The 26,544-nt window shown below is 47.0% G+C and overlaps 6 protein-coding genes across 6 annotated transcripts; 2 read left to right on the plus strand and 4 right to left on the minus strand.

The window, feature by feature from the left end:
* Positions 1 to 4,331: 4,331 nt before the first annotated feature.
* LAJ45_06685 (uncharacterized protein) lies at positions 4,332 to 6,119 on the plus strand (the record flags this gene model as incomplete). The annotated part of the gene is made up of 9 exons (XM_046116247.1): positions 4,332 to 4,388; positions 4,563 to 4,647; positions 4,706 to 4,896; positions 4,957 to 5,188; positions 5,241 to 5,557; positions 5,631 to 5,715; positions 5,771 to 5,878; positions 5,941 to 5,999; positions 6,069 to 6,119. 9 exons carry the CDS (start codon positions 4,332 to 4,334, stop codon positions 6,117 to 6,119), a joined length of 1,185 nt encoding a protein of 394 aa, XP_045970450.1.
* A 1,378-nt stretch (positions 6,120 to 7,497) lies between these two features.
* Positions 7,498 to 8,724, minus strand: LAJ45_06686 (uncharacterized protein; the record flags this gene model as incomplete). Its single annotated transcript, XM_046116248.1, has 1 exon — positions 7,498 to 8,724. One exon carries the CDS (start codon positions 8,722 to 8,724, stop codon positions 7,498 to 7,500), a length of 1,227 nt encoding a protein of 408 aa, XP_045970451.1.
* A 928-nt stretch (positions 8,725 to 9,652) lies between these two features.
* LAJ45_06687 (uncharacterized protein) lies at positions 9,653 to 12,439 on the minus strand (the record flags this gene model as incomplete). The annotated part of the gene is made up of 5 exons (XM_046116249.1): positions 9,653 to 10,086; positions 10,169 to 10,795; positions 10,855 to 11,178; positions 11,241 to 12,230; positions 12,379 to 12,439. The coding sequence occupies 5 exons, from the start codon at positions 12,437 to 12,439 to the stop codon at positions 9,653 to 9,655; spliced, it is 2,436 nt and encodes an 811-aa protein (XP_045970452.1).
* Positions 12,440 to 14,573: 2,134 nt separating this feature from the next.
* Positions 14,574 to 15,479, plus strand: LAJ45_06688 (uncharacterized protein; the record flags this gene model as incomplete). Its single annotated transcript, XM_046116250.1, has 1 exon — positions 14,574 to 15,479. One exon carries the CDS (start codon positions 14,574 to 14,576, stop codon positions 15,477 to 15,479), a length of 906 nt encoding a protein of 301 aa, XP_045970453.1.
* A 2,990-nt stretch (positions 15,480 to 18,469) lies between these two features.
* LAJ45_06689 (uncharacterized protein) lies at positions 18,470 to 21,249 on the minus strand (the record flags this gene model as incomplete). The annotated part of the gene is made up of 2 exons (XM_046116251.1): positions 18,470 to 19,593; positions 19,659 to 21,249. The coding sequence occupies 2 exons, from the start codon at positions 21,247 to 21,249 to the stop codon at positions 18,470 to 18,472; spliced, it is 2,715 nt and encodes a 904-aa protein (XP_045970454.1).
* A 4,483-nt stretch (positions 21,250 to 25,732) lies between these two features.
* LAJ45_06690 (uncharacterized protein) lies at positions 25,733 to 26,447 on the minus strand (the record flags this gene model as incomplete). Its single annotated transcript, XM_046116252.1, has 2 exons — positions 25,733 to 26,374; positions 26,439 to 26,447. The coding sequence occupies 2 exons, from the start codon at positions 26,445 to 26,447 to the stop codon at positions 25,733 to 25,735; spliced, it is 651 nt and encodes a 216-aa protein (XP_045970455.1).
* Positions 26,448 to 26,544: the final 97 nt, after the last annotated feature.

Below are 26,544 nucleotides of genomic sequence, written 5' to 3' on the forward strand. Positions count from 1 at the left end.
AGATTTTATTTAATTCGTGAGTGGCCAGGTTTGGTATGTGGTTGTGGGTGTCACACGTAGGATTAAGATGTGGTTTGTCTTCTGGGTGATGTTAAAAATCTGGTGGTTCTGGTTTCTTGGGGGGGTGGAGTTGGGTAATTGTAAAGAACTAAGCTTTACAGCGATTGTGGAGGGTTAGGATAGGTCAGGGATTCAAAAGAATCCCGTTGTCCAATGGACCTGTTGTTTATAAACCTTGATTAGAGTCGGCAGGGTCCTGGGAAAAATGTAGTAATATCCTTTAGTAATGTAGTAAGCAATCATTGACATGGTAATACGTCACTCAGAGAGCCCTTGTTGCAATCATCGCTTGGACCGCCGAATTTGAATCATTGGCCTCGGTTGCTGCCCTGTGGAAATTGTGGGACCGTGTTACGATTCGACATAGGTTATCACTCGGCCTTGGCGTTCAAGAATCAACAACGTCAACCATTATTCTGGTGAATATACCTATTATTTAGGCTCGAAACATCTCATGAATGCAGGTGGGGTTAAGAAACTAGTGATCTGAAATGCGCCCGGCAGAATTGAAGGAAAAATTTAGATCTGTATCAGTAGCTGCTACTTCTCACTGAGTACGTAGTAGCAGGTACAGGTACCTCGGCCAGCCATGTTCAAAGACATGGACGGCACCAGTACTTCGATCACTTTCGAATAGAATATCACGGTAGTGTGGGGTAACAGGTTCGCTAGAACTATAGCGTGTGAGGACTGATTTTACGCCCCCGCCTAAGCCTGCCATCTAGTTATGCCTGCTGTCAGAGTCTAGACCCGGAATTTGCGTACTACCAAGATTTAGAGCTGTTATGCCCCCTGCCTTAATCTGGTCGCGTCATGCCTGGTGAGCTTCTCTTACTGATCTTCTATTACAAGCCATGACGAAGTGAGATTATGTTAAGACGTTTATTTTAATCAAAGAACCTATAACTACATGTATCTATTATATAGGGTATTCCACTTTGAAGACATTATATACAAGTATGGATACCTTTTAATTTTTGGCCTTTTGCAAAGGAATTGAGGGCAAAGATCAGTGTTCTATTTTTATCGTCCGCGCCCGCATGGCTGGACTGAAACTGAACTATCTGGTCTTCTCTCTTCCCCCTTCTCCCCCTCCTCTCCCTCTTCTTTCTCTTCTTCCTCCTTTCCCTCTTCATCACTCACTGCATACCACTATCAGTTTCTTTATATAATTCCTAAATCCCATCAAGGTTTTTTAGGAGTCGATCATCAAGCTCTCATTAATTAATTGATGATCACAAATAGCGAATCAACATATCGAAACAGCATGAAATCTGCTTGTCAACAGAGCAGCGGAGAGTTTCAGCTTCATCGGGCCCGCGGGGGCATCTACGGTATCATCAAAATCACTCACAAATAATTATCACTCGATCTATACTAATATTAATACTTTATAAGACACTGCCTCTGTACTGACCCCACGGTCATTATTAATTGATCATCTCTTTATTCTTACCAAGAATACCTTTTTGTTGCCCTCACGGCTATACCCAATCATCATCATCTCGCCATCAATCAATCATGACTCGTCACCCGAGGGATGACAGGCTTTCTGCATCAGCAGACCTTGATTGTTCAGTAATTTCCGGGAGAAGTTGGTTTTATGTAAGTAATTTAACTATCTGCTGATATCTTTTGATGATTTTGATGCTGATCAAACGATAAAAAGGTCATCATGACTATAATGATAGACGTTGGAGGAGGATGTTTCCCCACTGCGGAGCCAAAACCGACCCGATATCTCCATTTAGGGAGTTTTCAGGCCTAAGAACAAACAAGACGATCAGCAATATAGCTGGGACAAAGCTAGCAGATGCCGAGGACAAAATGGATGAGTAAAGGGCAGTGGCGAAGACATGTTTTTCGATGCATTGGAAGGTTAGTAGTGATATTATATGATCCTATCAACACGAGTGTAGAGGGCTAGACTAATCCGGGAGCAGAGATACAGAGAAGGGATCAGGGTCACGGAAATGATCCAGAATATCAGGTATTAAGGGGAAAAGGTAAATATATCACAATATGTACCGATCATAATCGTTTGGCTTGAAGTTAATTATATTTGCAGCCACCCACTCTATAGGTCTAAGCTACCACATGGCCCCGACTCAAAATACGTCTACAAAAACAAGGTCAGCAGCTGCATGGATATTCAACCTCAGCAACCGCTGAAGGCACGGACAGAGATGGAACCATAGCACCTCCGTGTCCGCGAGGCAAAGCGGGCAGAGATGGAACCACAGTATCTCCGTGTCCGCGAGGCAAAGCGGATCGTCGAATCCTATTTTCCCATCTTCGGGCAAATTCTGGACGCTTTCCGCCTAGCGTTCCTGACCATTATCTTTGGGAAGGGTAATTGTAGCCGCCCTAGGAGGACTTCAATCCTGCGCTGCCAGGTGCTGTTGTCAGTCAAATGTGTCGGGACTTTGGAAAATAATTTTGGGCCAAGGATGAAGAAGAAAAAGAAGAGACATGGGAGATTCTCCCAGCAGTCTTCCCGGGGACGCTATCTATAGCTCCCTGCTGCCCCTCATTCTGGAGGTAAAGGGGCTACTTGGAAGTAATTTCAAACGCGGGGACGCGTGTATCGGTGCCTGTGCTTGGGTTACTCGGATTAACAACTTGTACTTACCATTATCATTGTGTCTTTTTGCACCACGCTCAATAGTGTTTTCTTATTTTGCGGTGAATCTTTGCTTATTATCTTTTCTTATCCTATTTTAGAATGAATCAATCAATCAATGCAATCACTTTCCTCTATCCATCATCATGATATATGCCTCTTGGTATCATGGCACATCTATTTGACCACGTCATGTGGATCACGCTCTAATTGGGAACATTATGCTTAATTCTGTGTAGTAATCGATCAGGTATATACTTCCGATCTTCAATATATCATACCGCAGTACTTGATTGGTCTCTCAAATGCGCCTCATACACTCGTAGAGGTAATGTGATTATATTTGCGCCGATGGGATGTTTATTCATGATCAGAAATCCAGTTTAACGTTCGTTATACGGTGGTCTCTTAACTTCTAACAACATAGCTTGGCTCATTGCTTAGGTCGATGTTCGGGTGCAATTAATGAATTAAACAAAAAAAAGAGAAAAAAAGAAAAAAAGGTCGATGCTCGGGTGAACCGGGATCGACGTATAACGGGGACGGTGTACTAAATACATACATGTATGTATCCAATTGGAGAACGAGCTACGCTGGCGATTGCACTAGAGTAATATCAGTTCAGAACCACATATAAGTGTCCAAACTTAACAGCCTCCTCACTATAAGCACCATGTAACACTTCCTGGCACGACAACACCTGGACCTTCTTGCACTAGTCTTAATTCACAATTCTCACTTCCCGTGTCAGCACGTCTCCGGTCAGCAGATAACAAGCTTGATTCTCATTCTTCTCACAGCTCTATTCAAGACAACACGCCCCCGAGATCGAACCTTGATTAGTTGATCTGTACTAGGTATATCTATACTGCACCCAGTTTATGGGCTACACAAACGGTATCACTCTGTCATTGGCTAGAAGGAAACCTGAGATCCGTTAAGATTAGGACTCCATTCTAATCATTGGGCAGATGTAGCATCTCTTTCCGTAGTACATACCGATATATACTCCTTTCTTATTCAATGCACGCCTACCAAATAGTGAGGCGAATATATCCGTATTCATCAATCAGGTATTCACATACATCTCGTGGTCCTGTTCTGAAACAGCGTGCCTCGTTTCAAGGCTTTATCTGCGAGAAATTACAAATCGACGTTGAGATCAGTAGTGATTTCCTTTTGGACGTTATATTCTGCGCAACCAATGTAGCTCGCTACATAGCGCAATATGCAGATCCGTACCCCATACTACTCGGTACCGGCACCGGTTCAGCCCTCCCGCATGCTCAATCAGACAATCTACACATGGATTGTGAACCTGCGTTTGGATTAGTCGACCAGTTTTGGGCTCTTTGAGCTGGTAATTATGCGGATCTCACATGTGTGGAGTTCCATCTAGATCTATCTACCGACAGCTGCGGGGAATGTTAATTAGATTTGAGTGAATTAGGGTACTAATTATCTCTGTTCTAAACTCAAAGGACACTCTGCGCTGGAAGTGTTTATCACTCGCCCTGGGTTCTTTTTCGTCCGCCTTTACACTCGGCTATAGCATCATATTCCAGATGCTATTACTCTAAACAGAGCTAGAAATGATGCATCGTGTAACACCGTCGGTCTTCATGCAACACGCAGTTTTCATGTCCCAATGCAGCTGGAAGGTCTCCTGCAGCTGAAAGGTCCATCGCAGCTGAAAGAACAGAAAGTTTGAAACCTACATGAGCAACCGGTGCACATTGCCTACCCATTACTGAAACTGGTAAAACGATTCGAAGTGTATGACGCGGTACTCTTTCTTTACGTGAATGTATGAAACGTACTGATCTAAAAGTATTAACAAACTCTTCTTAGTAGTTTTAAGAGATTATTTTGTATAAAGCTGAGGTGTTTTCCCTTGGGAAGGAGTTCTTACTACCATCACCACCGGATATCTCGAATTCACAACAATCAACCTTACAACGAAAGTAGGCATTTTCTTTACCTCTATCAATCATCATCTCCCAACTCTTCTGACCTTTACAGGAATTTTCCACTCTATCAATAGCACTATGTCTTGTACCTGCAATACAAACGTCTTTGGCAAGCTTAAAGAGCTTGCGGACTCCAAAGCCTCTAGCAAATGGGATGTCCTCATGGTCCTCAGCGAGATGCAAAAAGAGATCGGCAGACTTCTCACGGAGACAGTATCTGCCAATGACTGCCCATGCCATGGAGTACGTTTCCTCCGTTTTCTATACTAGGTGCCTAGCTATCATACGCTAACATTTCCTAAGAACTGTGTGAAAAAGCCACCAAAGACTGTCCAGGACTTCCTCGACCATATCAACAGCGTTCTCAAGGACCAAGGACTTAGTGACTTCTACAAGCCCGATGACCTACGTCTAAAGGAAATTGCCGAGAAGGCCGCCGAATATGCCAAAAACCATCCCGACGGGCCTCTTGGGAAGCCGGAAGATACCGCAGATCTCTGCCAGCTCGGTCTCTACGACAATATCTGTTTCCTCGGTACTCCCCAACAATCCTTTCTCTTCATATCATACATGCTTACATTTCAAAGACGACAGTGGCTCCATGAAAGAAGATAACCGTATCCAGTCCCTCAAGGAAATTCTCAAGCGTGTCGTTTCAATCACAGGTCTTCTCGACTTCGATGGTGTTCAAATAAGATGGCTCAACTATGCCAACGATTCCACCATGAATGACATCTACGAGCCGGCTGGATTGACCCCGATCTTTAATGTTGTCAAATTCGACGGGTCGACTCCTTTGGGGACGAAGCTGAAGCAGAAGGTCATAGACCCGATGATTGTGGCGAAGTTGGCGGGAAAGCAATTGAAGAAGCCGATTATTGTGAGCATCATTACAGATGGTGAAGTAAGTTATTTCCTTTCTACCCACAGATACTATGGCTCTATCCAACAGCCCGACTGACAATTGGTTCAAAAAGCCCAACGAAGAACCTGTAGATCAGCTTGAGAAGTCAATCAAAGAGTGTAAAGACGCACTCGTGAAGAACGGCTACAAGGAGAATCGTAAGTACTTCACCTGACATGCTCGTGTTATCTACATTCGCTGATCCCGTACCAGACGTTTTATTCCAGATCAGTCAGATTGGTAACAGCAAAGGCGCTGAGAAATTCCTCAACGACCTTAAAGCCGACAAGAATATCCGCAGACTTCTCTACCTCACATCTGGTAACTATATCCCACTGTCTCTCAAGATGTTTATGTGCGATAACTAACCACCCACTCCATAGGCTCTCTTGATAAGCAGATGGAGTTGTTCCATGAGCAGGAGAATGAGCTTCAGAAATGGGTATGAATCTCCCTTCCCTAATTAATTCTTATAGCGCTGTCGAGTTGATAACTAACTGGTCTCGTCTAGTTGCTCAATATCATGTTGGCGCCTGTTCGTCCAGGTGCTTCGGGTCCTTAAGCTATTCCGAGGCTGTTCTTTTGAACCTGTTTACGCCCCACCTCTTCTTTTTTATTGGACAAGGAATTTAGATTCTTGAAATCTTTATGGAATTAGCAAGAAAAACCATCTGCACAGATCAATTATTTGAATTTCACGTAGCCTCACAAAAACAATTATTGCCATACCAAGGAAACTGCGGTCCCCGCTTAAGACTTGCAGTAGGAAGAAGTATGTTCCACCGCTTAGCCTTGTGACATCTCTCGTCTGAGCCAACGTGTCACGTGAACACTATCGAGTGATAGTTCATGTCCGTGTCTTATAGTGTAGGTTACACGTATGTATCACTTGGGCTGCAGCTGCGTGTCTCACTGGCCCAGGGGATACGGTTACATCAAGCGTAGGGGTTCTCTGCGGCACCACATGCACATCAATGCAATCACCACCACTCCTCCATACTCGCATTTGAGCATAACCTATTCCGGCGATATCACAATCACAAACAGCCTGAAATCATTTAATTTTAGTGAACGAAAAATATTCCTAATCTTAACCCGCGATCAATCATGCGTACAGAGTATTTTACACCAATACTTATACCCTTTGGTAGGATATACCAAGTTATTTTTCTATCTCTGGATATCTTCATTGGCTATCAGCTAACTCCATGTACTAGGGTGTAGCGAAAAGTGATCAGAATCTGATAAGACAAATATGGTTCCCCCAGTCTTAAAGGTAACATGATAAAAACGCCAAGTCTCGAATAACTTTTCAACCACGATTGATATTAAAAATCTGGAAAGAGAAAAGCTGGATACCATGATGAAGAAGAGTTTGTCTTTCCAGATTTTTAATATCAATCGTGGTTGAAAAGTTATTCGAGACTTGGCGTTTTTCTCATGTTACCTTTAAGACTGGGGGAACCATACATGTATTCACCGCAACATTCACTTATCAGATTCTGATCACTTACCCTCAACACCTGGTACATGTGGTCTACTGTCAGCGCTTTATCCAGTCACTGCGCTTACCACAATCATCAAGCCCAAGTAGTTCAAAGACTGCTGCTAAGCTCGAAGTCCGAATCCAAAGAAAGATAAATATGTCTTCACTCATTTACAACTGATGAAGCTTTGGAGCCCTTCTCTACTAATTCTTGCATTTCATACGAGACTATGTTTCTGTTTCTGAGAGCAATTGACCAATAAGCATCTGGAGATGCTGGCACTGGTCTATTGCGCATGTTAGATATCGCATTTGAGCTCTACACGGATCTCATTCATCTTGAGATCTCGGTCTACATGGCTAGATTGGCAATAGCCTTGAACCACGATCAACCGGAAAGAAGACGCCTGCTGTCGATAATTTACAGTGTCTTTCACCCCTATATATAATCTACTCAAGTCTTCGTGGCACTGCCCTCGGCTTCCTCTACCTCTGGACTATTCTCATCGTCTGAATGGCCTTGTGGATTTGATTTAATCACCAGCTCCTTCTTCAGAGATATGACCAGCCCTGCGATCCTCTCTCGCAAGGACTCGTTCTTTATCCTGTCGAGCTGAGCCTCCTTAATCTTGATCTGCTCAGTGAGTTCCTGGATGTCCCTCAACCTGATCTCCTCTGGATCGTCTTCATCCTTTTCGGCCTCTACGGGCTCTCGCTCTTGAGCCTCTGGCTCCTTCTCTTCGTAAGCCACCCCCTCAAACACCTTCTGGAAGACCTCCAGCTGCTGCTTCCCCTCCACCGTTTTCGCCGAGATCGCAAACACCACCTCCTCAACCCCCTCCCACACCTCCACCTTCCCCCTCCCCCCCTTCCCAGCACCCACCAAAACCTTCCTCCACCCCTCCGCCACCTCCTCCACCGGATTCCCATACGCGCCACACCCCCACGCCCCCAGCACCACACCCCCCACCCCGCCCCTCGCCGCCGCCCTCATCACAAGCCGCATCTTCTCCCACATCTGCTCCCTATCCACCACATTCTCATACCTCCCGCCCTCGGTCTCGGGGAATCGAAGCGCTGCACAGCTAATCACATCCACGTAGAACCGGTCCCGCTTCGCCAGATCACGGTTCTCGTCGTCGCGGAAGACGAGAACGTCGGGTGTGTACACGCACCCGAGCGGCGGCAGACGGTAGTAGTCCTCGCGCAGCGACCAGTACAGCGTTGTCCGCACGCATAGTGATTCCTCTTGGCTCTGCGCGCCCGTGAACACGCCCCCGCCTGGGCGCAGCGGCGACGCCATACACAGCACTGCCGTCTTGGCGGGCGCGCTCTTGCCGGCCGAGGGCGGCGGGGTGAACAGCGATACGGCGGCGAGGGTGTCGGCGTCGACGATGCGGATGCGGAGTGCTGGTGGGGGTGCGGCGGCGCTGGGGTCGTCGTTGTGCTCGTCCTCGCGGCGCTTCCCTTTCGATTTTTTCTTGGGGTTGTTGCTGTTACCGCCGGGGTTGACGCGCGGGAGGTCGACCAGGAGGTGGGCGGTTTCGATGCCGCGGCGGGCGCGCGGGATGGAGTGCAGGAGGGCGGGGACGGTTTTGTGGATGGTTTCTTTGGCGAAGCGGGCGCGCTCGGTGCGGCGGATGTTGCCGGGTTGGATGGGGTCGGTGGTGTCGCGGCCCATTGTTTGTGTGGTGGGGTTGGTGGGGTGTGTTGGGGGGGGGGGGGGGGTTTGTTGGAGGTTGGTTAGTTGGAGGGAGAGATGGAGGGAGTTGGTGTATCGCGGGGTTGGTTGGTTGGAGGTGAGGTGAGGTGAGGTTTAGGTTGGCGGTGACGTTTACCGGCATGTGGGTGGGCTGCTGTCTAACTGACTACACAGAAGTCTATTACTTTACATGCACAACGAGACCTATTGGCCGATACTTAGATTGGTAATAGATGCTGACAGCCAGAGCATATCTGATATAATGAGATGTTTTTAAAAATAATACTTCTACTTCTACTCCGTGTTAGTTCGCGAGGTTGACCGACTGTGGGGCTTGCAGGGATGTGTCATTACTAACACGGATTTGTTGGCAGATCAATCATTGACACTCAATCGCTAAGCAGAAGTGGGGATAAATCATTGAACCACACACGGTTTATCTAGGAATGGAATTTTTGACGTTTAAATGAGTCTATAGTGAATTTATTTTTATAAAGGAGGTAATGAAAGAGATTAATCGAGAAGACTTATTGACAACTAAGTACATGTAGTGCAATATTTAATGACCAAAAAAATCAGGTGAACGATAAATAGATATTAATGGGTATTACGGGTACTCGAAATCAGAAAAGAATTACAATGAAGAAAAGAAAGAAGAAGAAGAAGAAAAGAAAGAATAAGAATGATAAGGTCTTCTTTATTTATACAAGAGATAACTATAGCTGGAAGCGAATCCTACTTTGCCAAAGGCAGGACTCAGATACACACAGCTATGTACTCGACAACCAGAAATCAAAGTACAAAACACCACTAAAAAAAAAAATACAACGAAACTCAAACTCGACAACCATCAAGTCATAAGAATGACCGCGTAAAAAAAGAAAAAGAAGGAAAGAAAAAAGCCAATTTAAATATCCCGCCCAATACTCATCAGACTCCCATACCCATTGGGACTATCCGCCACGCACCCCTCATGCTCATATCCCCGCTGTATATCCTCGAGCGCCGACATGCAGCACTGCGCGATTTCCTTGCCCTCATACGAGAGCCTCGCCGTGAGCAGGCAGTTGCCACGGGTGGCAGCATTGTATGCCGAGCGCAGCGAGAAGATGGTTGGCCCCGCGGCCTCGGCGCTCCAGAGCTGGAACTCCCAGTGGTCCATGTGCGAGTAGGTGGTGACCTTGTGTCTGAGCACGCTCTGGGGGTGCGGGTATTCGCTGCCGGCGTAGCCGGGGGTGGAGGGCGAGTGCATGAGCTCGCGCTTCTCGCGGGTCCCTCTGTCGCATTTGAGCAGTTCCTCTTCGGTATAGTGACGTGGGGGCTTGCGTGGGAGGTGGGAGGCTGCCGGGGGGGGGGGATATTAGTATAAATTTGAGATTACGTGAAAGAAGGAAGGGAAAAAAAAAAACAAGAGAGAACATACTCGGAATAGAATGGGACACCTTCGTCGACCCCGCCCTATGGAGCGGATGGCACTTAAAGAACTCGACCGCATTCTGGGACGTCTCCACATCGCCATTACGATACACCAGCACCTGCAGCGAGAAGCGGTATGCCATATCTTCCGACACGCCAAGATGGTACTTGGGCCTCGTGAAGGGAATGTATCTCGAGTGCGTCTCCGAGCAGTAGTTGAGCACAAGATCCGTCTTCTCCAGGTCCGTCAACGTCTCAAATTGCCTCATGGGCCCGCACAGCAGGTCGAAAGGATCGCGGACAAGGCCCATAACCTCCGGAACGTAGTTCATGGGCCGCGCGGGGCGTGCGTGGGGCTGGGCCATTACGCCCCCTTGAAGACCAACTTGGGCTCCCTGACGGCGTGCAAGGGCCTGGCTGTCGGGAGGGGAGGGAAGGCCATATGGGCCTGCTGGAGGAGGCTCGGGACGTGAAGAGCGGGGGAAGCGACGACGGGTCCCGCCACGCCTTAGGGGTGGGGGTAACGCTTCGAGGTGGGTCCTCTTGGTGGCTCTGGAAGATGGGGATCCTGAGCTGCTTCTGCCTCTTTTGGTACCGTGTAGCGGGGAAGGTCTCCTGCCGCGGACACCTTGCGCTGGGGTTTACTGTCAGATGTGTGTTATTACTCTTGGGGGGTGGAAAAGGGAGACTTACAATCGTTGTTTGCGCTTGAAGCGCCTTCATCATCTGAGATCTCAATGATCCCTTCCGCGCCCTCGTTGGTGATGCTATCCACCCATCCTTCGACGTCGCCTTCGCCAGCCAGAAAACCCAATCTACCATAACCACTAAATGGCCCAGGACCCATACCGTTACCAATGTTTGTACCGCGGAAATATGGATCAAATGCACCATCCGCATCCACAACGACTACATCTGCGATACCATTACCACGCAGCTGACCGGAAGCTGGGGGCTGGGCCAGCCGAGGGGGTTCAGGACCTCGGTCCTGGCGGAAAGGTGCGAATTGGGGACCCACTGCGTATTTTATAATGCGTGGTTAGTTATATGTACACAGATATACTATATATAAAACTCACATTCCAGCCCCAATGAAGCAAACGCAAGAACAAAGAGGGAAAACTCACTCTTATCCAGATGCGCAGGATAACAACCCGGCGGATCGAGCTCAACCCAATTACCCCCTCCTCTCACCACCTCACCACCACTACCAGCAGCAGCAACACCACCACCTCCTCTCTGCCTCTGCACAACCGCATTCTCCTCCTGCTCCCCCAGCTCGATAAACTGCCGATTGTGGATCTGGTTATCATCGGGAAGGCCATGCAGCGCACCGATTATGTCGCCGTAGTTGTTTCCGCTCCTAGCCCAGAACGTTTCAGCGTGTAAGAGGTTCCCGAGGGTATGCCCGCCCAGCTCCTCGATGATCTGGTTGGGGTCGTAGTTCCGCCTGTTGTTGTGGGCGGCGTCGCGGTCTTGATGGGCGGGGCCCCGGAGGAGTGGGTGGATTTCTTGCGGTGGGCTGGGGATGAGTGGAGCGGGGAGGAGTGCCCGGGTAGGTGGAGCGGGGGCGGCGGCCATGGAAGGCGGAGCGGGACCGGGGATGAAATGAAAGGGTGGAGCAGGGGGAGGCTCCTTCCAGGCTGGAGCGGGGGCGGCTGTCATGGAAGGTGGAGCGGGACCGGGGATGAAATGAAAGGGTGGAGCGGGGGGAGGCTCCTTCCAAGCTGGAGCGGGGGGGACTGCTCTGGCAGGTGGGGCAGGTGGGGTAGGTGGGACGGGAGCGGGGTGGAATTCCCTGGTTAGATCTAGGGTGGGGGGGACTGCGCTTGCAGCAGAAGCAGCAGAGGCTGGCCTAGCATATGGAACGAGGGGGCCTGCTCTGGCAGCTGATCCAGGCGATCGATCTACTCTATTAGTGGCGCTAGAGCGATATATGGAGGTGTTTATGTCAGAGTTAGGAACTCTGGGACCTGTATTGCGGCTGAGAAGAGCTGCGAAGGCATAGATGCCGAAGAGGAAGAGGAAAACACTTTGGAATTCTACTTCGTCTATCTGCTGGTTTTGGTCTATTTTTTTAAAAAAAGAAATGTTAGATGTTGTGTGGTGTGTGTGTGAGTGTGTGTGTGTGAGGTTTGGTACTATGGATGGACGTGGTGGAAGGAGGGCAGGGGTAATGATTGATGTGGCATGTTACGGAGAAGGGTCAGGACTTACTGTTTTTATGGGTGTTGTTGTTGTCACGCTCACTGCGGGAGGATCTTCTGCTAGGCGGCATTTTGAACTATGGTTCTGTGGGCAACGAGAAAAGGGAGATGTGTGTCGATGATGAGAAAATGGGAGGAGAGGAAAGAAGATTGATGGAAGAGATGAGAAGTTGGGAATGTGAGATGGGAAGTCGAAAATATGAGAGTCAGAGAAGAAAGCAATTGGGTAAGAAGAGGATTTATCTTGTTTTTGATTTGATGCGGGTTGCAAGATCAATCAAAGACAAGATGTCGAAAACAGAAAACGAAAAATCGATGAAAAAGTTTTTTTTCAAAGATTTTTGTGTTCTGTGTTTGGAAGGTGGGGAGGAAAAAAGGAGGGAAGAAAAAAAAAGAAGAGAAGAAGGAGAAGATGTAGGAGCGAGGAGCGGTGGTTGTGGACTTGGCATTGTTCTTTCCGGGGGGGGGAGGGGGGCGCTCTCAGGTTGTCCATTGAATGGGTCATTTAAATCATGATATATCACTCGATGCCAAGATTACATGTACTTCTTTTTTTTTCTATTTTTTTTTTTTCTCTTCTTATTTTTGCACGACTAAAGAGTGAAACAATGAACACATGTATGCTTTGGGGACTTTTAGAGAAACTTTTTTGTCTCGTTCACCTCAGCCCTCGAAGATATCTATGCGCAAGTATGGACCCCAATGACACCTGTGCTCGTATTCCCGAATCCATATGGATTGAGGACGCAGTGGAAAGTTGAGAGTATGTAGTAGTAAACAAACTTCCCCATCAGTCTTAACGGGTTACCCAACACTGTATTCTGCTCGGCCAGCCAACGGCCTTAACCAGACTAACATGGGGAAGAAGATGAAATTGACGTCTAAAAACAATACATTTTATGTAACTTGGAGGAAGGGATCATGCAATGGCTCCGTCCTTTATCTCAATGTTACGGATTTACCCCTTCCCCCCTCTTTACAAATCGTTGAAGATGTCTACGCTTGAATAAATAAACTCATGAGTGGACCAGGGGCCTCCATTATCTCGATGAGTGATGTTTGTATCTGATCTATAGTCAGCAGCTAAAGAGAGAATACTCTCGATTTTTCATACCCACAGAAGGTTCTAAAGATGTAGTCGTTAACTTAAACAGTAAACCCCTCCAAAGCTGAGCTCACTCAAACCCAAATGCCCATATTACCCCAATTCCCAACTATCGCCCTACCCGCGGTGTAATGCCAGCTACAATCTGACTGACGCTCTCTTCTGCTCGGTGATGTTATCTCTTCGTGCCTGGGGGGTTTTTAAATTAAGGTAATGATGATTTTGACATGTTGATTGAATATCAGCTCACCCACGTTGGTTACCATAGCGACGTTGAAAATCAACTATCCAGGTCGCTAAAATAGGCTTAGCGGCTGAACAATTAATAGGGTAGCGGCACGGCCAAAGTTTTACGGTTTTAAGTAATTTACATATCTCTCGATTTGGTGTAGGTAGCACAATCCTACTTGTTACACAGGAATCTAGTTAGGTCTCGTTCTTCAATATACGATCTCACAGAAAGCATCATGTGTGTTTCATCTCTGGTATCAGCTCTTGGGATAGATGCATAGATATCTTGGCCATGGGCTAATTATTGTAGGGCTCAAAACCGCTCGCCACTGTAACTCCCTTCATCCCACGAAAACTTTGGTAATTTGAACTCTGGCGACGTAGTATGATCCCTGCTCCTAAGATCATGGCATATCACTCGTACATCACATGTATGGGTTTGGTATCTCCGAACACTCTGGAACTTTATTCGATGAGCGAACTAATACAAAGTCTACCCAAACAATCACCCCTCAGCTTTCCTCAATAAGAACCGCTGCTCTATTATCTATACCAAGCTTACTTATATTACAGTACCGTAGCCTATTTCAGTTTGAATGATTCCTTGTCAATTTGCCACTAAATCAAGGTACATGCACCCAGGTATTAACTGACGGTACCCGTCCGCATTCACCCCCCACCAACTACTACCGAATTCCCCACATCTCCACCAGAGCGCCCTCAATTGCAGCCGCGGAACATCTCGTTCACCTCTCAAGCCACCCGATGTCTCGCCTCCCTGCATCCGAGGACTTGGCACAGCCTGCATTAACGCAACCGCAACCCAATTCCAACCTCACCCCAAACGCCCACCCCGCCAGCAATTGAAGATGTCCGACCACCTAGACGAGCTCATGCTCGCATATCTCGATACAATCGATACATACCAATCGCAATGCGCCACTCTAGCTTCCGGCTTCTCGAACGGCTTTATGGCGCTCGCGCAGGCGAACTTCAATACGCCGGGGCGACGCTTCGGCCAGGATTTCTACGACGAGAGGATGGTTGCAATGCGGGGTGTGGAGATTAGAGAGGGAGATGAGGGGATTATTTTCGAGGGAAAGAAAACCCCGATTGAGGTGACAGAGGGTAAAGGTGGGAAAGAGGAGGCCCAGGAGAAAGAAGATGGCGAGAAAGAAGATGGTCAAAAGGAAGACGTTGGAGACGAGAAACCGGAGGACAGTGAAGCCGCCAAAAAGACTCCAAAATCAGACCCAAGAGACCCTCTTCGGTGGTTTGGGATTCTGGTACCACAGGCGCTCAGGACTACCCAGTCAGAACTCACCACCTGCGTCGATGTTATTCCACAGCTCCTCACGACGCTCTCAAAGCTCTCGTTTCTAGAGTCCCAAGTGATTCGAGCTAGGACAAGGCATCTGTATAAAATCCTCCCAGAGGCTCCACCCTCGCCTCTTCCCGAAGCTTTGCCGCTGTCGCCACTGGACGCGGGGGATGGGTTTATCCACATGTGCACATCTACGCAAGTCTCGGGGGTTGTAGGAAGGTTTATGGGCGATACAGAGAGTGTGTGGCTGCTGAAAATCCCGATCGAGAGGGTCGAAGAGGGTCTGAGGTGGGAGGGATCAGTGGTAAATGGTGGGATTGGAGAAGAGTTTCCGCATCTTTATGGTGCAGGGATCGGGGAGGCGGAGATGCTGGACTTGAAGGAGTTCAAGAAGGGCGAGAATGGATGGGGTGGGGTTTTCGAGGCGGCAAGTGAGTGGATAGAGTCTTGAGGGAAATGTAAGACATGGTCAAATAGGAGGACCCGAAATCGGATATATTGTAATACGATGGCAGATTTATGATGCGCACCTTACCTATGAGTATGGGAGAAACTCTTCTTGGATTCATGGAGTGGTCAAACGTTCTCTCATGAAATCTCACTCGGAACTGTAAACCTCAAAATGGTTTGAGAGATTGCCAGTATAAAGGATATCTCTCCGATTGGAGGCCATATTTTACTTCATTAAAGCGCAATTGGCATATCTACATGACGTAGTCGTCTATTATATATAAAGCTGTTTCACGAGTATTCGTAAGCTTCAAAAGGATGATATGATAACAAAGTCGTAGATGAAGCCAGAACTCAGTTTTCCCCACGCACGTGAAGATTGTAGGCCCGCTAGAGGCTACATGTACGTTTACAGGGATAATTATACACGGCCCCGTTCACAATCTTCACCCAATATCTTTTACAGGTTTCCCAGGCAGCATTAACAATAAGCATTACTACATGTAAGTTCTGTATATCTAGTATGGACGGTAAATTCTCTGGATAGTTCCCCACGCCCACCGGTGACGCGTTCATACGGTGGGGTTGCAGGGTTTATCTTCTTCTTGATGATTGTCGTCACGAACTTCCGTCAAGTCTCGACCAATTAACAGCGCAGCCTCATGTGGAGTTGATAGAGGCCACTTGAAATTCCCTGCTGGTAGGGATTCGGCCCGCTGCATCAACTGTCTGCAGTCATCGTGTTTCAGCATCACGACGGATCTAAACGGCGTTACTAGAACATCATCGCTCTTGGCGAAGACCAGGCTGATGGTTACATTTAAATACACGAGACCCTAATCGTCAATTAACTCTTCTCGCTGTCATCTTCACTGTGGCTCTTGGACTTTGTTACCTGGAAACTCGAGCCTGCCAAATGAGGTTGGCAGGAAGGCACTGGGCTAGAGTAACTTCGCATGCGGCTGCATTCGTCATTCCAGGGATATCAGAACTTTGTTCAAGTCTCAGGTCTATGAATGCCTTGGGATTCTTAGTTTTGAGCCATGCATTGGAAGATATTAACATAACACAATGTCAGAAAATCGGATGGGATAGACAGACGTGAAGCAAACTACTGCTAACTCACTCCTCGCGATATTACCTCCTCCGTAGCACTACATGTAGTCATGATTCCTAAGGCTAGCTTATATTTGATCCTCGTGCTAACCCCACCCACGTGATGCCAGAAGTGTGCCTACGCTCACCGGTATATAAGCTTACTCACATCTGCCGCCAGAAAGAAGGTTATGTCGATCTTGATCAACGTTCTGAGTCAGGGCAACATTCGCCAACAGATAAGAAAAAGATAGGCAGTCTTTTGTTGATAGGGTCGGGGAATCCGGGCAAGAGGTGTATCATGAGGCAATTCCCAGCTTACCCATCCGAGTACCTATCCAGAAGATGCGCATACAAAGCCCCTTGCAGTAGGGCTACTACATGCATATCATAAGTTTGGCTTATGCCTGGCGTGGTCCTTGCTCTTTCACTGTCAACTCATGCGCAAAATCCGTCGGGTTGGGTCAGGCATTGCGGGCACACAGTGTGAAACTAGGGAGACGACGTCGTGTCGTCGATGAGAAGAGCGTGCTCGATGAATTGTTTGGGCAGCCTTAGTCGAGCATGGTAGGTTCTTTGCGAGCAGAGGACATGGCTTTCTTGGCTTGAGACAGCGGGTTCTCCATTGGTAGAATGTTTCTTTTGGGACCGAATGGTTGCCAGCAGAATATGCCGAAACCTCATGTGCCTCTCTCCTTACGTTGGTACTAATATTTATGCTCTTTCTATTCCTTGGAAATTATACTAAGATGGTATGCATATATACACAACGTCCGTCCATGGTCAGGTGTTCTGCAGTAGAAAAATCGGGCGTCGAGTAAGCAACACTACCAGTGTGGATCTGTAGCCAGCACTCTATTAAAGTGCAAATATCCCACCAATCGCCAGCGACCCTGCTGCAGTGTAGAGTAGAATTCCAAAAATAAACCTAATATTATTAATAACTAGTGCGCAATCGGTTGTTAAAGTTGCACCTCGTTAACAAAACAAAATGTGGGTGTAAGGAGCCACTCGTAGTGAACGTGGTTCCACTGCGCTGGCCTGTCGTGGGTGTTATCGATATCCACGTCATTAACAGGGCGGCGGGTATTTGCACTTCTGTGCGACCAATGGATAACGACACTCACTGTTGGTTGGCGTAGTTGGCCTTGTACCCGTTTACCACGAAAAGAACCAGAAAATGCAAGTGACGGAAATAGGGATAATTTGTATGAGAGATCACCGCCACCCTATACAAATAATCCTTGCCCTGAGCAACTGCATTTTCTGGTTCTTTTCGTGGTAAACAAGTACGTTGGTTAGGTTGGGTTGTGTTGGGCACAACACTCTCTTTCTTTCTTTTTCCCGCAATTTGGATAGATATTCCCGAAACCCAATATTCCTATCTCATTTCCACTCATCCCGCAACCGCTTTTTAGAAAGACCTAACCTAACCGTATTCACATAAAAAAAGATACAATCAAAAGAATAAATCCAAAGAATAGAAGAAGAAAAAAAATAAGGAGCCTTTCTAAGGAATGAGAATAGAAAAAAAAGTAGTAGTAGGAGAGTCCCCGCCCAACCAGCTATTACACAATATCCCGCCGCCTAGCACTATACACTAATTTATCTACAGAGTTCCGCCGGTTTTATAAAGTGCTTGCATATCCTTCCTTGCGCGTAACGGGAAGGAAGGAACACAGCATGCCAGCTTCATTTGGTCGCTTAAACCCAGAACAAAAAAGACGAATTAAGTAAGTAATGAGAGAAACGAAATAAAAGAAGATACTTAAGTATATTGTCCATAGAACAATCTCGGAAGAAAAGAAAGTAAAAATAAAAAGAATGCATAAAAGAAAGACGTAATGAAGAGAAGGATTGGGGGCGGGAGAATTAGATTTGTATACTTGAAAAGAATCAAGCAACAAAATAACTTTCCATTGTTCGTTTGATCTTTGCGGATGCCGTCTCTGTCGCGGTGGTAGTATTCGTCGAGTTTGCAGCGGCGCTTCCAATAATACTTCCGTTTGATAATTCGATGCTACGATTATCAAAATCGACCGTGATATTGTTGCCGACTGAAAGATCACCAAAATCTCTCCCCGCAGTGAAATATGCCTGTAATTGGGACTGGGCCTCGCTGGCAATCGTGAGTGTCTGGGCGTTGGTGAGATATAGAACGGCCACTCTTGCAAAGTCAATTGCATCCGAATCAAGTTCAACTGTTCTCGAATCTGTGGAGGAAGTTCCAGTTGCAGTAGTTGTAGCTGCGGCTGCCGTTGATGTAGCGGTATCTGTCACTATGGCTGTCTGCCTTTTTTCCAATTCAGCAATGGCTGCTTCCAGCTCCCTCTTCGCGGTTGTGGTAGTGGCACTGTCGGGTATGGCTTCTCCATTGAACGTAACAAGTGCATTCTGCGCAGTGCAAGAGATGGATTCATTACTGAAGACCGCCAATAACATTGCCATGTCGAGCTCGATATTGTAGTACGGATCAGCAATGTCAAAAAGTCTCGGCAAAGCATTTCCCATCGTGACATTCTGGATGCCCTTAATCCGTCCGCCGTTGCGATCCTTCAAGTCAACAGTAGTGCAACTTGAATCAGCCATCTGCGTACAGTCCGATCCAGTAAACCCGTTTGTGCAAACACAGCCACAGAAATCACTAGTTGCAATGTTCTCTCCACCATTCTGACAAGGATTCTTTTCTTTGCATTCAGCCACAAGAGCTCTGCCAGAATCGTTATTGCCATTTTTGTCCGATTTCGATAGATTTACTAATTGAAGGGGTACAATAACTGCAGCGCAGATGACGAGGAGCGCAAGTATAACAAGAAGGACGAAAGCCCACAATGGCAAGCCACAAACTCGGCGGCCCTGCTTTTTAGATGGTCGAATTGAGGATTCATTTTCGTGTGTGAAATCACCTGGTAGTGGCCATTGGGAAAGTGTTCGAGAGTTTCGGTTCTTCCCTTGGGCGAGAACCGGAGGAGGGAAAGATGCCAAAATGTCAGATATTGAGTCAGTGTCTCTGCTTCGGCCTAAACACATATAAGATTACCATCAACATATGCCGAGAATTTAAAGTAATTAGGGTTAATCATACCACCAGACGAACTATCCATGTAGCTAGCCCCTCTGCCCCCCCACCTTGAATCTGGCCTCCCAGTCTCCAAAACAGCAGCAAGCTTTGTTGCCCGTCTGATTAGATCAGGCAAGCTAGTCAAGCTACCTCTAGCCTCTGCTTCACGAACAGCATCAAGATTCAACCTTGGTGGAATTCTCCGTCCCGCCAAACCTCCAGCAGCAGGAGGAGGAGCTCTTGGGGCTGTACCTGCAGTAGGCTGGAGCTCATATGCCGGGGAACTGCTTTGCGAGGCACGCCTCGGGAAACTCAATCTTTCACTCATGTAGTCTCCAGGTGTGTATGCAAGTGGGGGTGTGATGATAGGAGAGTCACTTTCTGTTGATGAAGAAACTGGTGATTGAGCTTGCGGGCTGGGTAGGTACGGCAGAGAAGCTCCAGAGCCCCCTACGACGGGGTTCAATGTTGGGGAACTTTTTTCAGCTGGCGACCTCGATGTTCCACGCCCGGCACTGACTGAACCACTCGCGCTACGGCCCGTCTTAAACGACTCACTTGAAGATTTACTGGATGCAGCGGCCAACTTTCCTCCACCAGAACTCTTAATTTCTGTAATGACAGGCCTCGATTTTCGCCCAAGACTTGCCTGTCTAACCAACCCTCTTTCTTCGCCAACGTCGTGAAAAGTTTCTTCTGGAAACCTAGAATCGGATTCGTCGCTATCACTATGGACATCATTACGGCGGTTGGTGTAGTACTCCTCCACCTCTTCGGGAGCGGCCCAGTTAGAAGGGATCGCTGTACTCGAAGCGTAAGACCCATGGCGGTCCGACCCTGACGACTCTTCTGGAATTGGAGAAACCATCAATGCTTGTTGGGAGTAATAAGAAGATGTTCCACGACGCGCAGACGGAGGAGGACCAGTGCCCGAAGATTTCCTGTTTGATCCAGAAGCAGGCGGCACGGAAGGAAAATTTGGTATCACTCCCAAAGAATTTGGGTCGGTGGGCGGGGGATTTGAGGGGTCAAAGCCGATAAATATCGACCGTGAGCTGGACGCGGACGGACGATTTGTTGGAGGCTTCGCTGGCGATATTGGACTGTGTTCGTCATCCGATTGCTGGGAGTACCTGGTCTGAGTCCTAACTGGCTGTTGGTTCAAACGATACGAGAAATTGGGATTTTGCTGCACTTCTTGGACTTCAGACGAATCTAAGTTTGAGGGGACATAATCCCGTCTTACTGGTCGTGGTGGTGGAGGCCCTCGGCTCCCATTACTGTTATTATTACCAGGTGTTCTGGGCACTGGAGGTATTGGAAAACTTTGTTGTCCTCCATTTCCACCTTGTCGAGACGACATGGGCTGTTGAGGCCTTCGAGGTGGCTGCTGAATCGGTCGGGCTGAGGACCGGCTGCCCATGTCGGTAGGCACTGCAGGAAAGCCATGGATCGACGAGTACTCACTTGAAGGTGAGTACTGAGACCCGTCGTCCTCTTCTCTCCTTTGATACATATATTCTTCGTTGTTTCTTCTATTCCTGGATCCACTTCCTCCGCTACTTCCTCCACTCACTTCTCCTCTTCCAATAAAAGGATCCCTATATTGGCTCATGATGCGGGGAAAAAAAGTCGATTCGATTCAGCCGTGTACTTTTGCTTACTCTTCTACAAAATCTGGAGTCGGTAAGGCAAGTAAGTCCTTAACCCTGGTAGACTGGAAGTACAACAGACGCGGCAGTTGTTTTTTCTGATACGTATGCGACCGGTATAAGTGAGCTTTAACCGCTCAGCGGTGCTGTCGCTGGAGTTTCTAGAAACACTTCAACTATCAATTCTCGAGACTTTGAACTTGCGATATGTGTGGTGTATTTTTCCAGCTAATTTTCTTTGTTGGTGACTGATGCGTGTAGTGGGCCTTTTTCAGACAAGTAATAATATGGGTAGAGCGAATAAAAAATGAAAGTTGCTCAGCAAGAATAATTCAAACAAATCTTAACGAAAGACAGGGCGCCACAATCCGAATACTGAAAGTCGAAACCGAGATTGTTGATGCGACCGAGACAGGAGACCGCGAATTGTTAGGTCACAGCAGTAGCTCAAAGATTCCAACCGTGGTCGAATGTAGAAATGGCCGTATGTTCCAGCAAAAGCATCACTTTCCACAAACGGTAACCTCAGCCACCTTTTCAAGCTTACTCCAACTTGGGAGTTTATTGATGTATGTCGTTGATCGTATGTCGAAATGACTGCTGTCGTGATTTGATGCTATCAAATTTTCCGTCTGAAGTTCCTGACCACACGTTGAAAAGAACGACTGTAATGAGCGACTGCTTCTCTCACAAAAGAGACAAGTGGATTGGGAGGGGGGGGAAAGAGAGGAGACGAAGGGAAGGAAGGGACTAAAACCAACCAATGAATCGATCTGCTGCAAAGGATCACAAATATCTGTTCATCCAAATGAACTACTGCGAGGTTTCTCCTAGTACCTCTTGGTAAGGGAAGGGCAATTCTACTAGAATAGCCCGGGTGGTTAATATCCAATGGATATTAGTGTTGAATTTTGTTGGTTTGAATGAGAAGTGTGTTCCCGGTTCTTGCAAGTCCTGACGCGCGAGCAATCAAATGACTGGATTAAATGGGGTACAAAGAGTGTGTATTCCTGAAAACAGTCCAGTATTTTCAGAATTGGAACCATACAGGCGTCCCTGAGAACCCCCAAGATCGCCCCGTCTAGCTATTATGATTCACATAGTTAACGAGAGCACAGTCCGCCATTTGGGATACTAGAGCTGCTTGTCCCACAGACATAAACCCAAGGCTCATCGCTTCTACATCACAGCACGATGAGTATGAATCCAGGGCCCAGGGGCAAAAAACTGAGCACTTGCTTGACTGGGTGTTGCAAACACGCGGGTGGTGAAACCTGCCCCTGCAGTAACATCCCTGACGCACCAATCACCTACAGCCCCTCTTGAGTTCTTCGTCCCATCATTGCACAGATCTGGGACAGATGGAAACAAGATTTGCTCCAAAAATCGCTTCAAGCCGTTATCCTGAAGACTTGAGGTTTTCCATATGCGCGATATTTAAACGCTTTGTTCCGCTGCCAACGGCTGTTTGCACATTTACCTGCGAAAATTATCATCTATATTTACAGTTACTTCCTCTCTCCGCAGCCGCTACTACGCAGTGTACCAGAGAAATATGGTTTGAAAAAGGGGTGACCCTTGTAGTAGTGTTGTGTATTGTACTTTACACTCTGGAAACCCGACCATCCGAGATTCTCCTGGGCTCCTGAGGTTTAATCTTTGTTGCCAGGTTTAAGATAACAGCAGCCGAATATAGGGCTTTCGGACAAGGAAGGAGCAGGCAACTGCTGATATTGCAATGGACAATTTTGATAGATTATATTTGCGACGGACACAGCCATGCAAGGAATTGCGGAATCCCACTTTCGATGTTTTGCCTCCTCCTCCTCATTCTAATGACGTCAGCAAAAAAAAACAAGCTGCCCATGAAAAATGTGGAGATTGAACCAAGTTTCGGGGTCCACGATGATGCATTGGAGTCTTGAAACTGTGAGGGGAAAATAGAGACCGCCTGCTTGGGGAGGAAGATTCAGAAGAAGGGCACTCCCCGTACGACTACAGAGTGTCTTTGCCAAGAATCTAATATGCTAAACCCTGTGACATTATTGTCAACCGGTAGGGTACATGCATGTATGTAGCGAATAAGTTACTGAATATTCCTTGTAGGCGAACTTTCGTACAATATGAGGTTGCATCTTCTGTCATTCATATATCAAACGACAAAAATAGAGGACTGATCGCTGCGGCTCTGAGTTAAGGTTTTTGGTTAAGACAACAACAATGAGACCAGACCTTAAGCACACGTATCTACTATCAAGCCAAAGGATGTTCTACCAATCATTAGTTCATCTCAATTGAGATTTACTACACGGTGGCTCTTGTATCTTGAGGTCCTAGCTATCAAGCCACACGGGGCCACCCGCACAATGAACCCTCAAAGCCACGGCACCCCAATAAACAGTCTCTAGTATACCCGTTAGAATTATGGGCTCTCAGACCCCTTTCTTCCTAGGTAGCCGTTGCGAGTCTCAAGAAACACGCCTGTGCAAGACATCAAAACAGAATCACTTCTTACCTATCAGTTTGCCCGTATCGCGGCTGCGCTTGTCCCGTGTCCGTATTAGCTTGCAGGTCTTGCCGGGATGTTGACTATCCAGGGGAGCACGGGAAACAGGTTATGGACAAGCTTTCTTTCAAATTCGTCATTTGAATACCAACACCGGAGATGAGGCTTGAGGATCGCTAGCTAGCCCTAAAAAAAAAGGGTTTCTCCGCTGTGAATCCTGTGATATATCACTCAATCGCGTATTCTCGAACAGAGCTAAAGCAATCATCATCACGAGAGTACGTGCCTAGAAGAGATTTAATAGGCCAGTCGAAAACCTTAACGTATTTGCGCGGCCGCGTGAGTAGATACTTTCTGTGTTTATCATATCGTTATTAGTAACAGGAACTTTGCCCGGATCGACCTGAAGGCCTCGCCGAACTGTTATTATGTTTCAACAACTTCGCCAATCAGCCAGCACACCGATATAAAACACCCGGCTATTCAGCTCCTATGCACGTGTAGGGAGACTATCATCTTGCAAGAGACGATCCGGCCTGAGAATACCCTGTAGTTATGTTTGATAGTCCGGAAGGCATATGCTTGATTGGACTGCAATGGTATCGTAAGGGGGCGTGGTCTAGAAGGCATGATGCCCTTGGCCATGTATGTACTTCATCACTGCCACAAGAGCATGTCAACACATGCCATATATCCTAGTATCTACCCTATGTGTCTTTATAGTGATGACATAGATTATTTTTCCTTAAGATGCCACATTAGGATAGCGAGTGACTACCCGTGAGCCAAGACTACATGATGTAGCTCTCATACCTCTCTCCGACATCTTCATTCTCACAACCAACATCTCTCCGAACCCCAGGGCACCAAGTCTGGGGGAAAGTCTACGCCTGGTAACTTATCACTCTTTTACCGCTTTTTACATGGGCATACCAGCGATAATATTCGCTGGTAGGTATGCTGCATGTACGTTGGGATTGTACACACAGATGCAGCAAGGTACACCTTTTACTACTATATATACTAAACAAACGTAATCACCAGAAGCGAATACAACCTCTTCCTCTCGATTCCTGGCACTTAGGTATCTACACCGCTGTACTCTATAAGCTGAATTTCCCATCCGTATACCTTGGCCGGACCGACGCATGCGGTGCCAACTGAAAACTACTTGGAAGTGAAAGACATATGTGAATTCATGCTGAAACGCTCTAGTATCGTTATATGTGCTGGAGTCCTTATGGAATTTCTTTTCTTGAATAGAACTTGTAGATCCTAGGTTTATGAGGTACATATGGTTAATGGTCTCCTTTCCAGTCTTAGAGTTACGGCATAACGTTTTTATGATAAATCAACAATGCTGACGTTGTGATATGTAGGATACCTTGTATTTATTCGCTAACTACCCCAAAATAAAGGATTTTCTAATCGCATGTTCAAGCTAGAACGATACGCAGCACAGCGAGTTTTTCTTCCTTTTTTTTTTTTTTTTTTTTTGTTTATCTCATACTCGCATGCAACACTTAGGTTATGGCGGCGCACCTCCTCTCTAAGCAACCAATGGAGAGCTTCACCTTATAGAGACGTTAGCCTCAGGTGTGGAATCGCGGTGTAGCGGAACAAAGACCGTTCAATATTGTATCCTCCGCTCGATTTTATCGTGGCCCTTTCTTATGCTCTGCTATTTCTTGACTAAACTCAGTTGTTGTTTTTAAACTTTTTAAGATAATACGAACCTTATATTTCCAGATCTACCGTTTTACCCAATTCAAGACGTATCACAAGATATTGTTATCGAATCCTGCGGCTTACAGAGTCAGCTATTGCTTTTTTAAGGGAAGGATGGTGGTGAGTGCATACCTATGTTATATTCTTTTCGTAACTCCACACCAATTTGTATAATACACGACTGGCATGAACACCATTCATTCCTCCGGAGGCTAACCCCGTAGTACTAAGTAGACCATTTCCAGCATCAAGATACAGATAGTGGCATTCTTTCGAGAATTGAATTCAGCCCAAAACTTCATGTCCAATAGGTTTTGGGTCAATAATTTCGTAATGTAGTTGGAATAACACGGTGCTAGTCTACCCGTATTGAACACCACGTTGAACCCCGGGATGTATACACGTTTGAAGGCAACAGCTGCCATGTGATAGAATACGTCAACGGGGCCGTCCAAGCCATGTTCGAGAATAGGATCATACGCATTGATGCACTGTGTAAAGACAAAGTTGTGGAAGACCAGTCGTCTAAGCTCTCCCGGCATAAAGACAAATTTCTCCTTGAGGGCGGCCTCCGGAACTTCTGTGTTTTCTAGCCTGTACGGAAAATTATGGGCCGGGGCACTCATACGTAGGGTCGCCGCCCGTTGGTAGATGAGGATGACCTTTGCATTCTCCCATGATTCCCGATCCCCGATGAAGTTTTGGGCCACTTTGTGCTCGATTTGGGTCCTGTAGCGCGAGAAGATGGAATAGAATCCGCGGTTGAGAGCAGCGAATTTGTAAAGATCCCCGAAGCTGGAAAAGGCACAAAGGATAGAAATTATGTGGTCGTAGGACAGGAGGCCAATAGGCTGCTATTTTAATTTTGCAATGTGAGCAATAATCGAAAGAAAAGAATCGGTGGGATCTTCAACTTACCATCGGCATTTTGGGCGTCGGCATTAAGTGGGCGTTTTCTGAATTCATGAGAAATTTAAGACAAGAAGCGGGGATGTAAAGAGATTTTGTTGGTGGTGGTGACTGA

Source organism: Morchella importuna, assembly GCF_003444635.1.
Source record: "Morchella importuna strain M04M26 chromosome Unknown Morimp01GS020, whole genome shotgun sequence".
In the NCBI taxonomy this organism is placed as follows: domain Eukaryota; kingdom Fungi; phylum Ascomycota; class Pezizomycetes; order Pezizales; family Morchellaceae; genus Morchella; species Morchella importuna.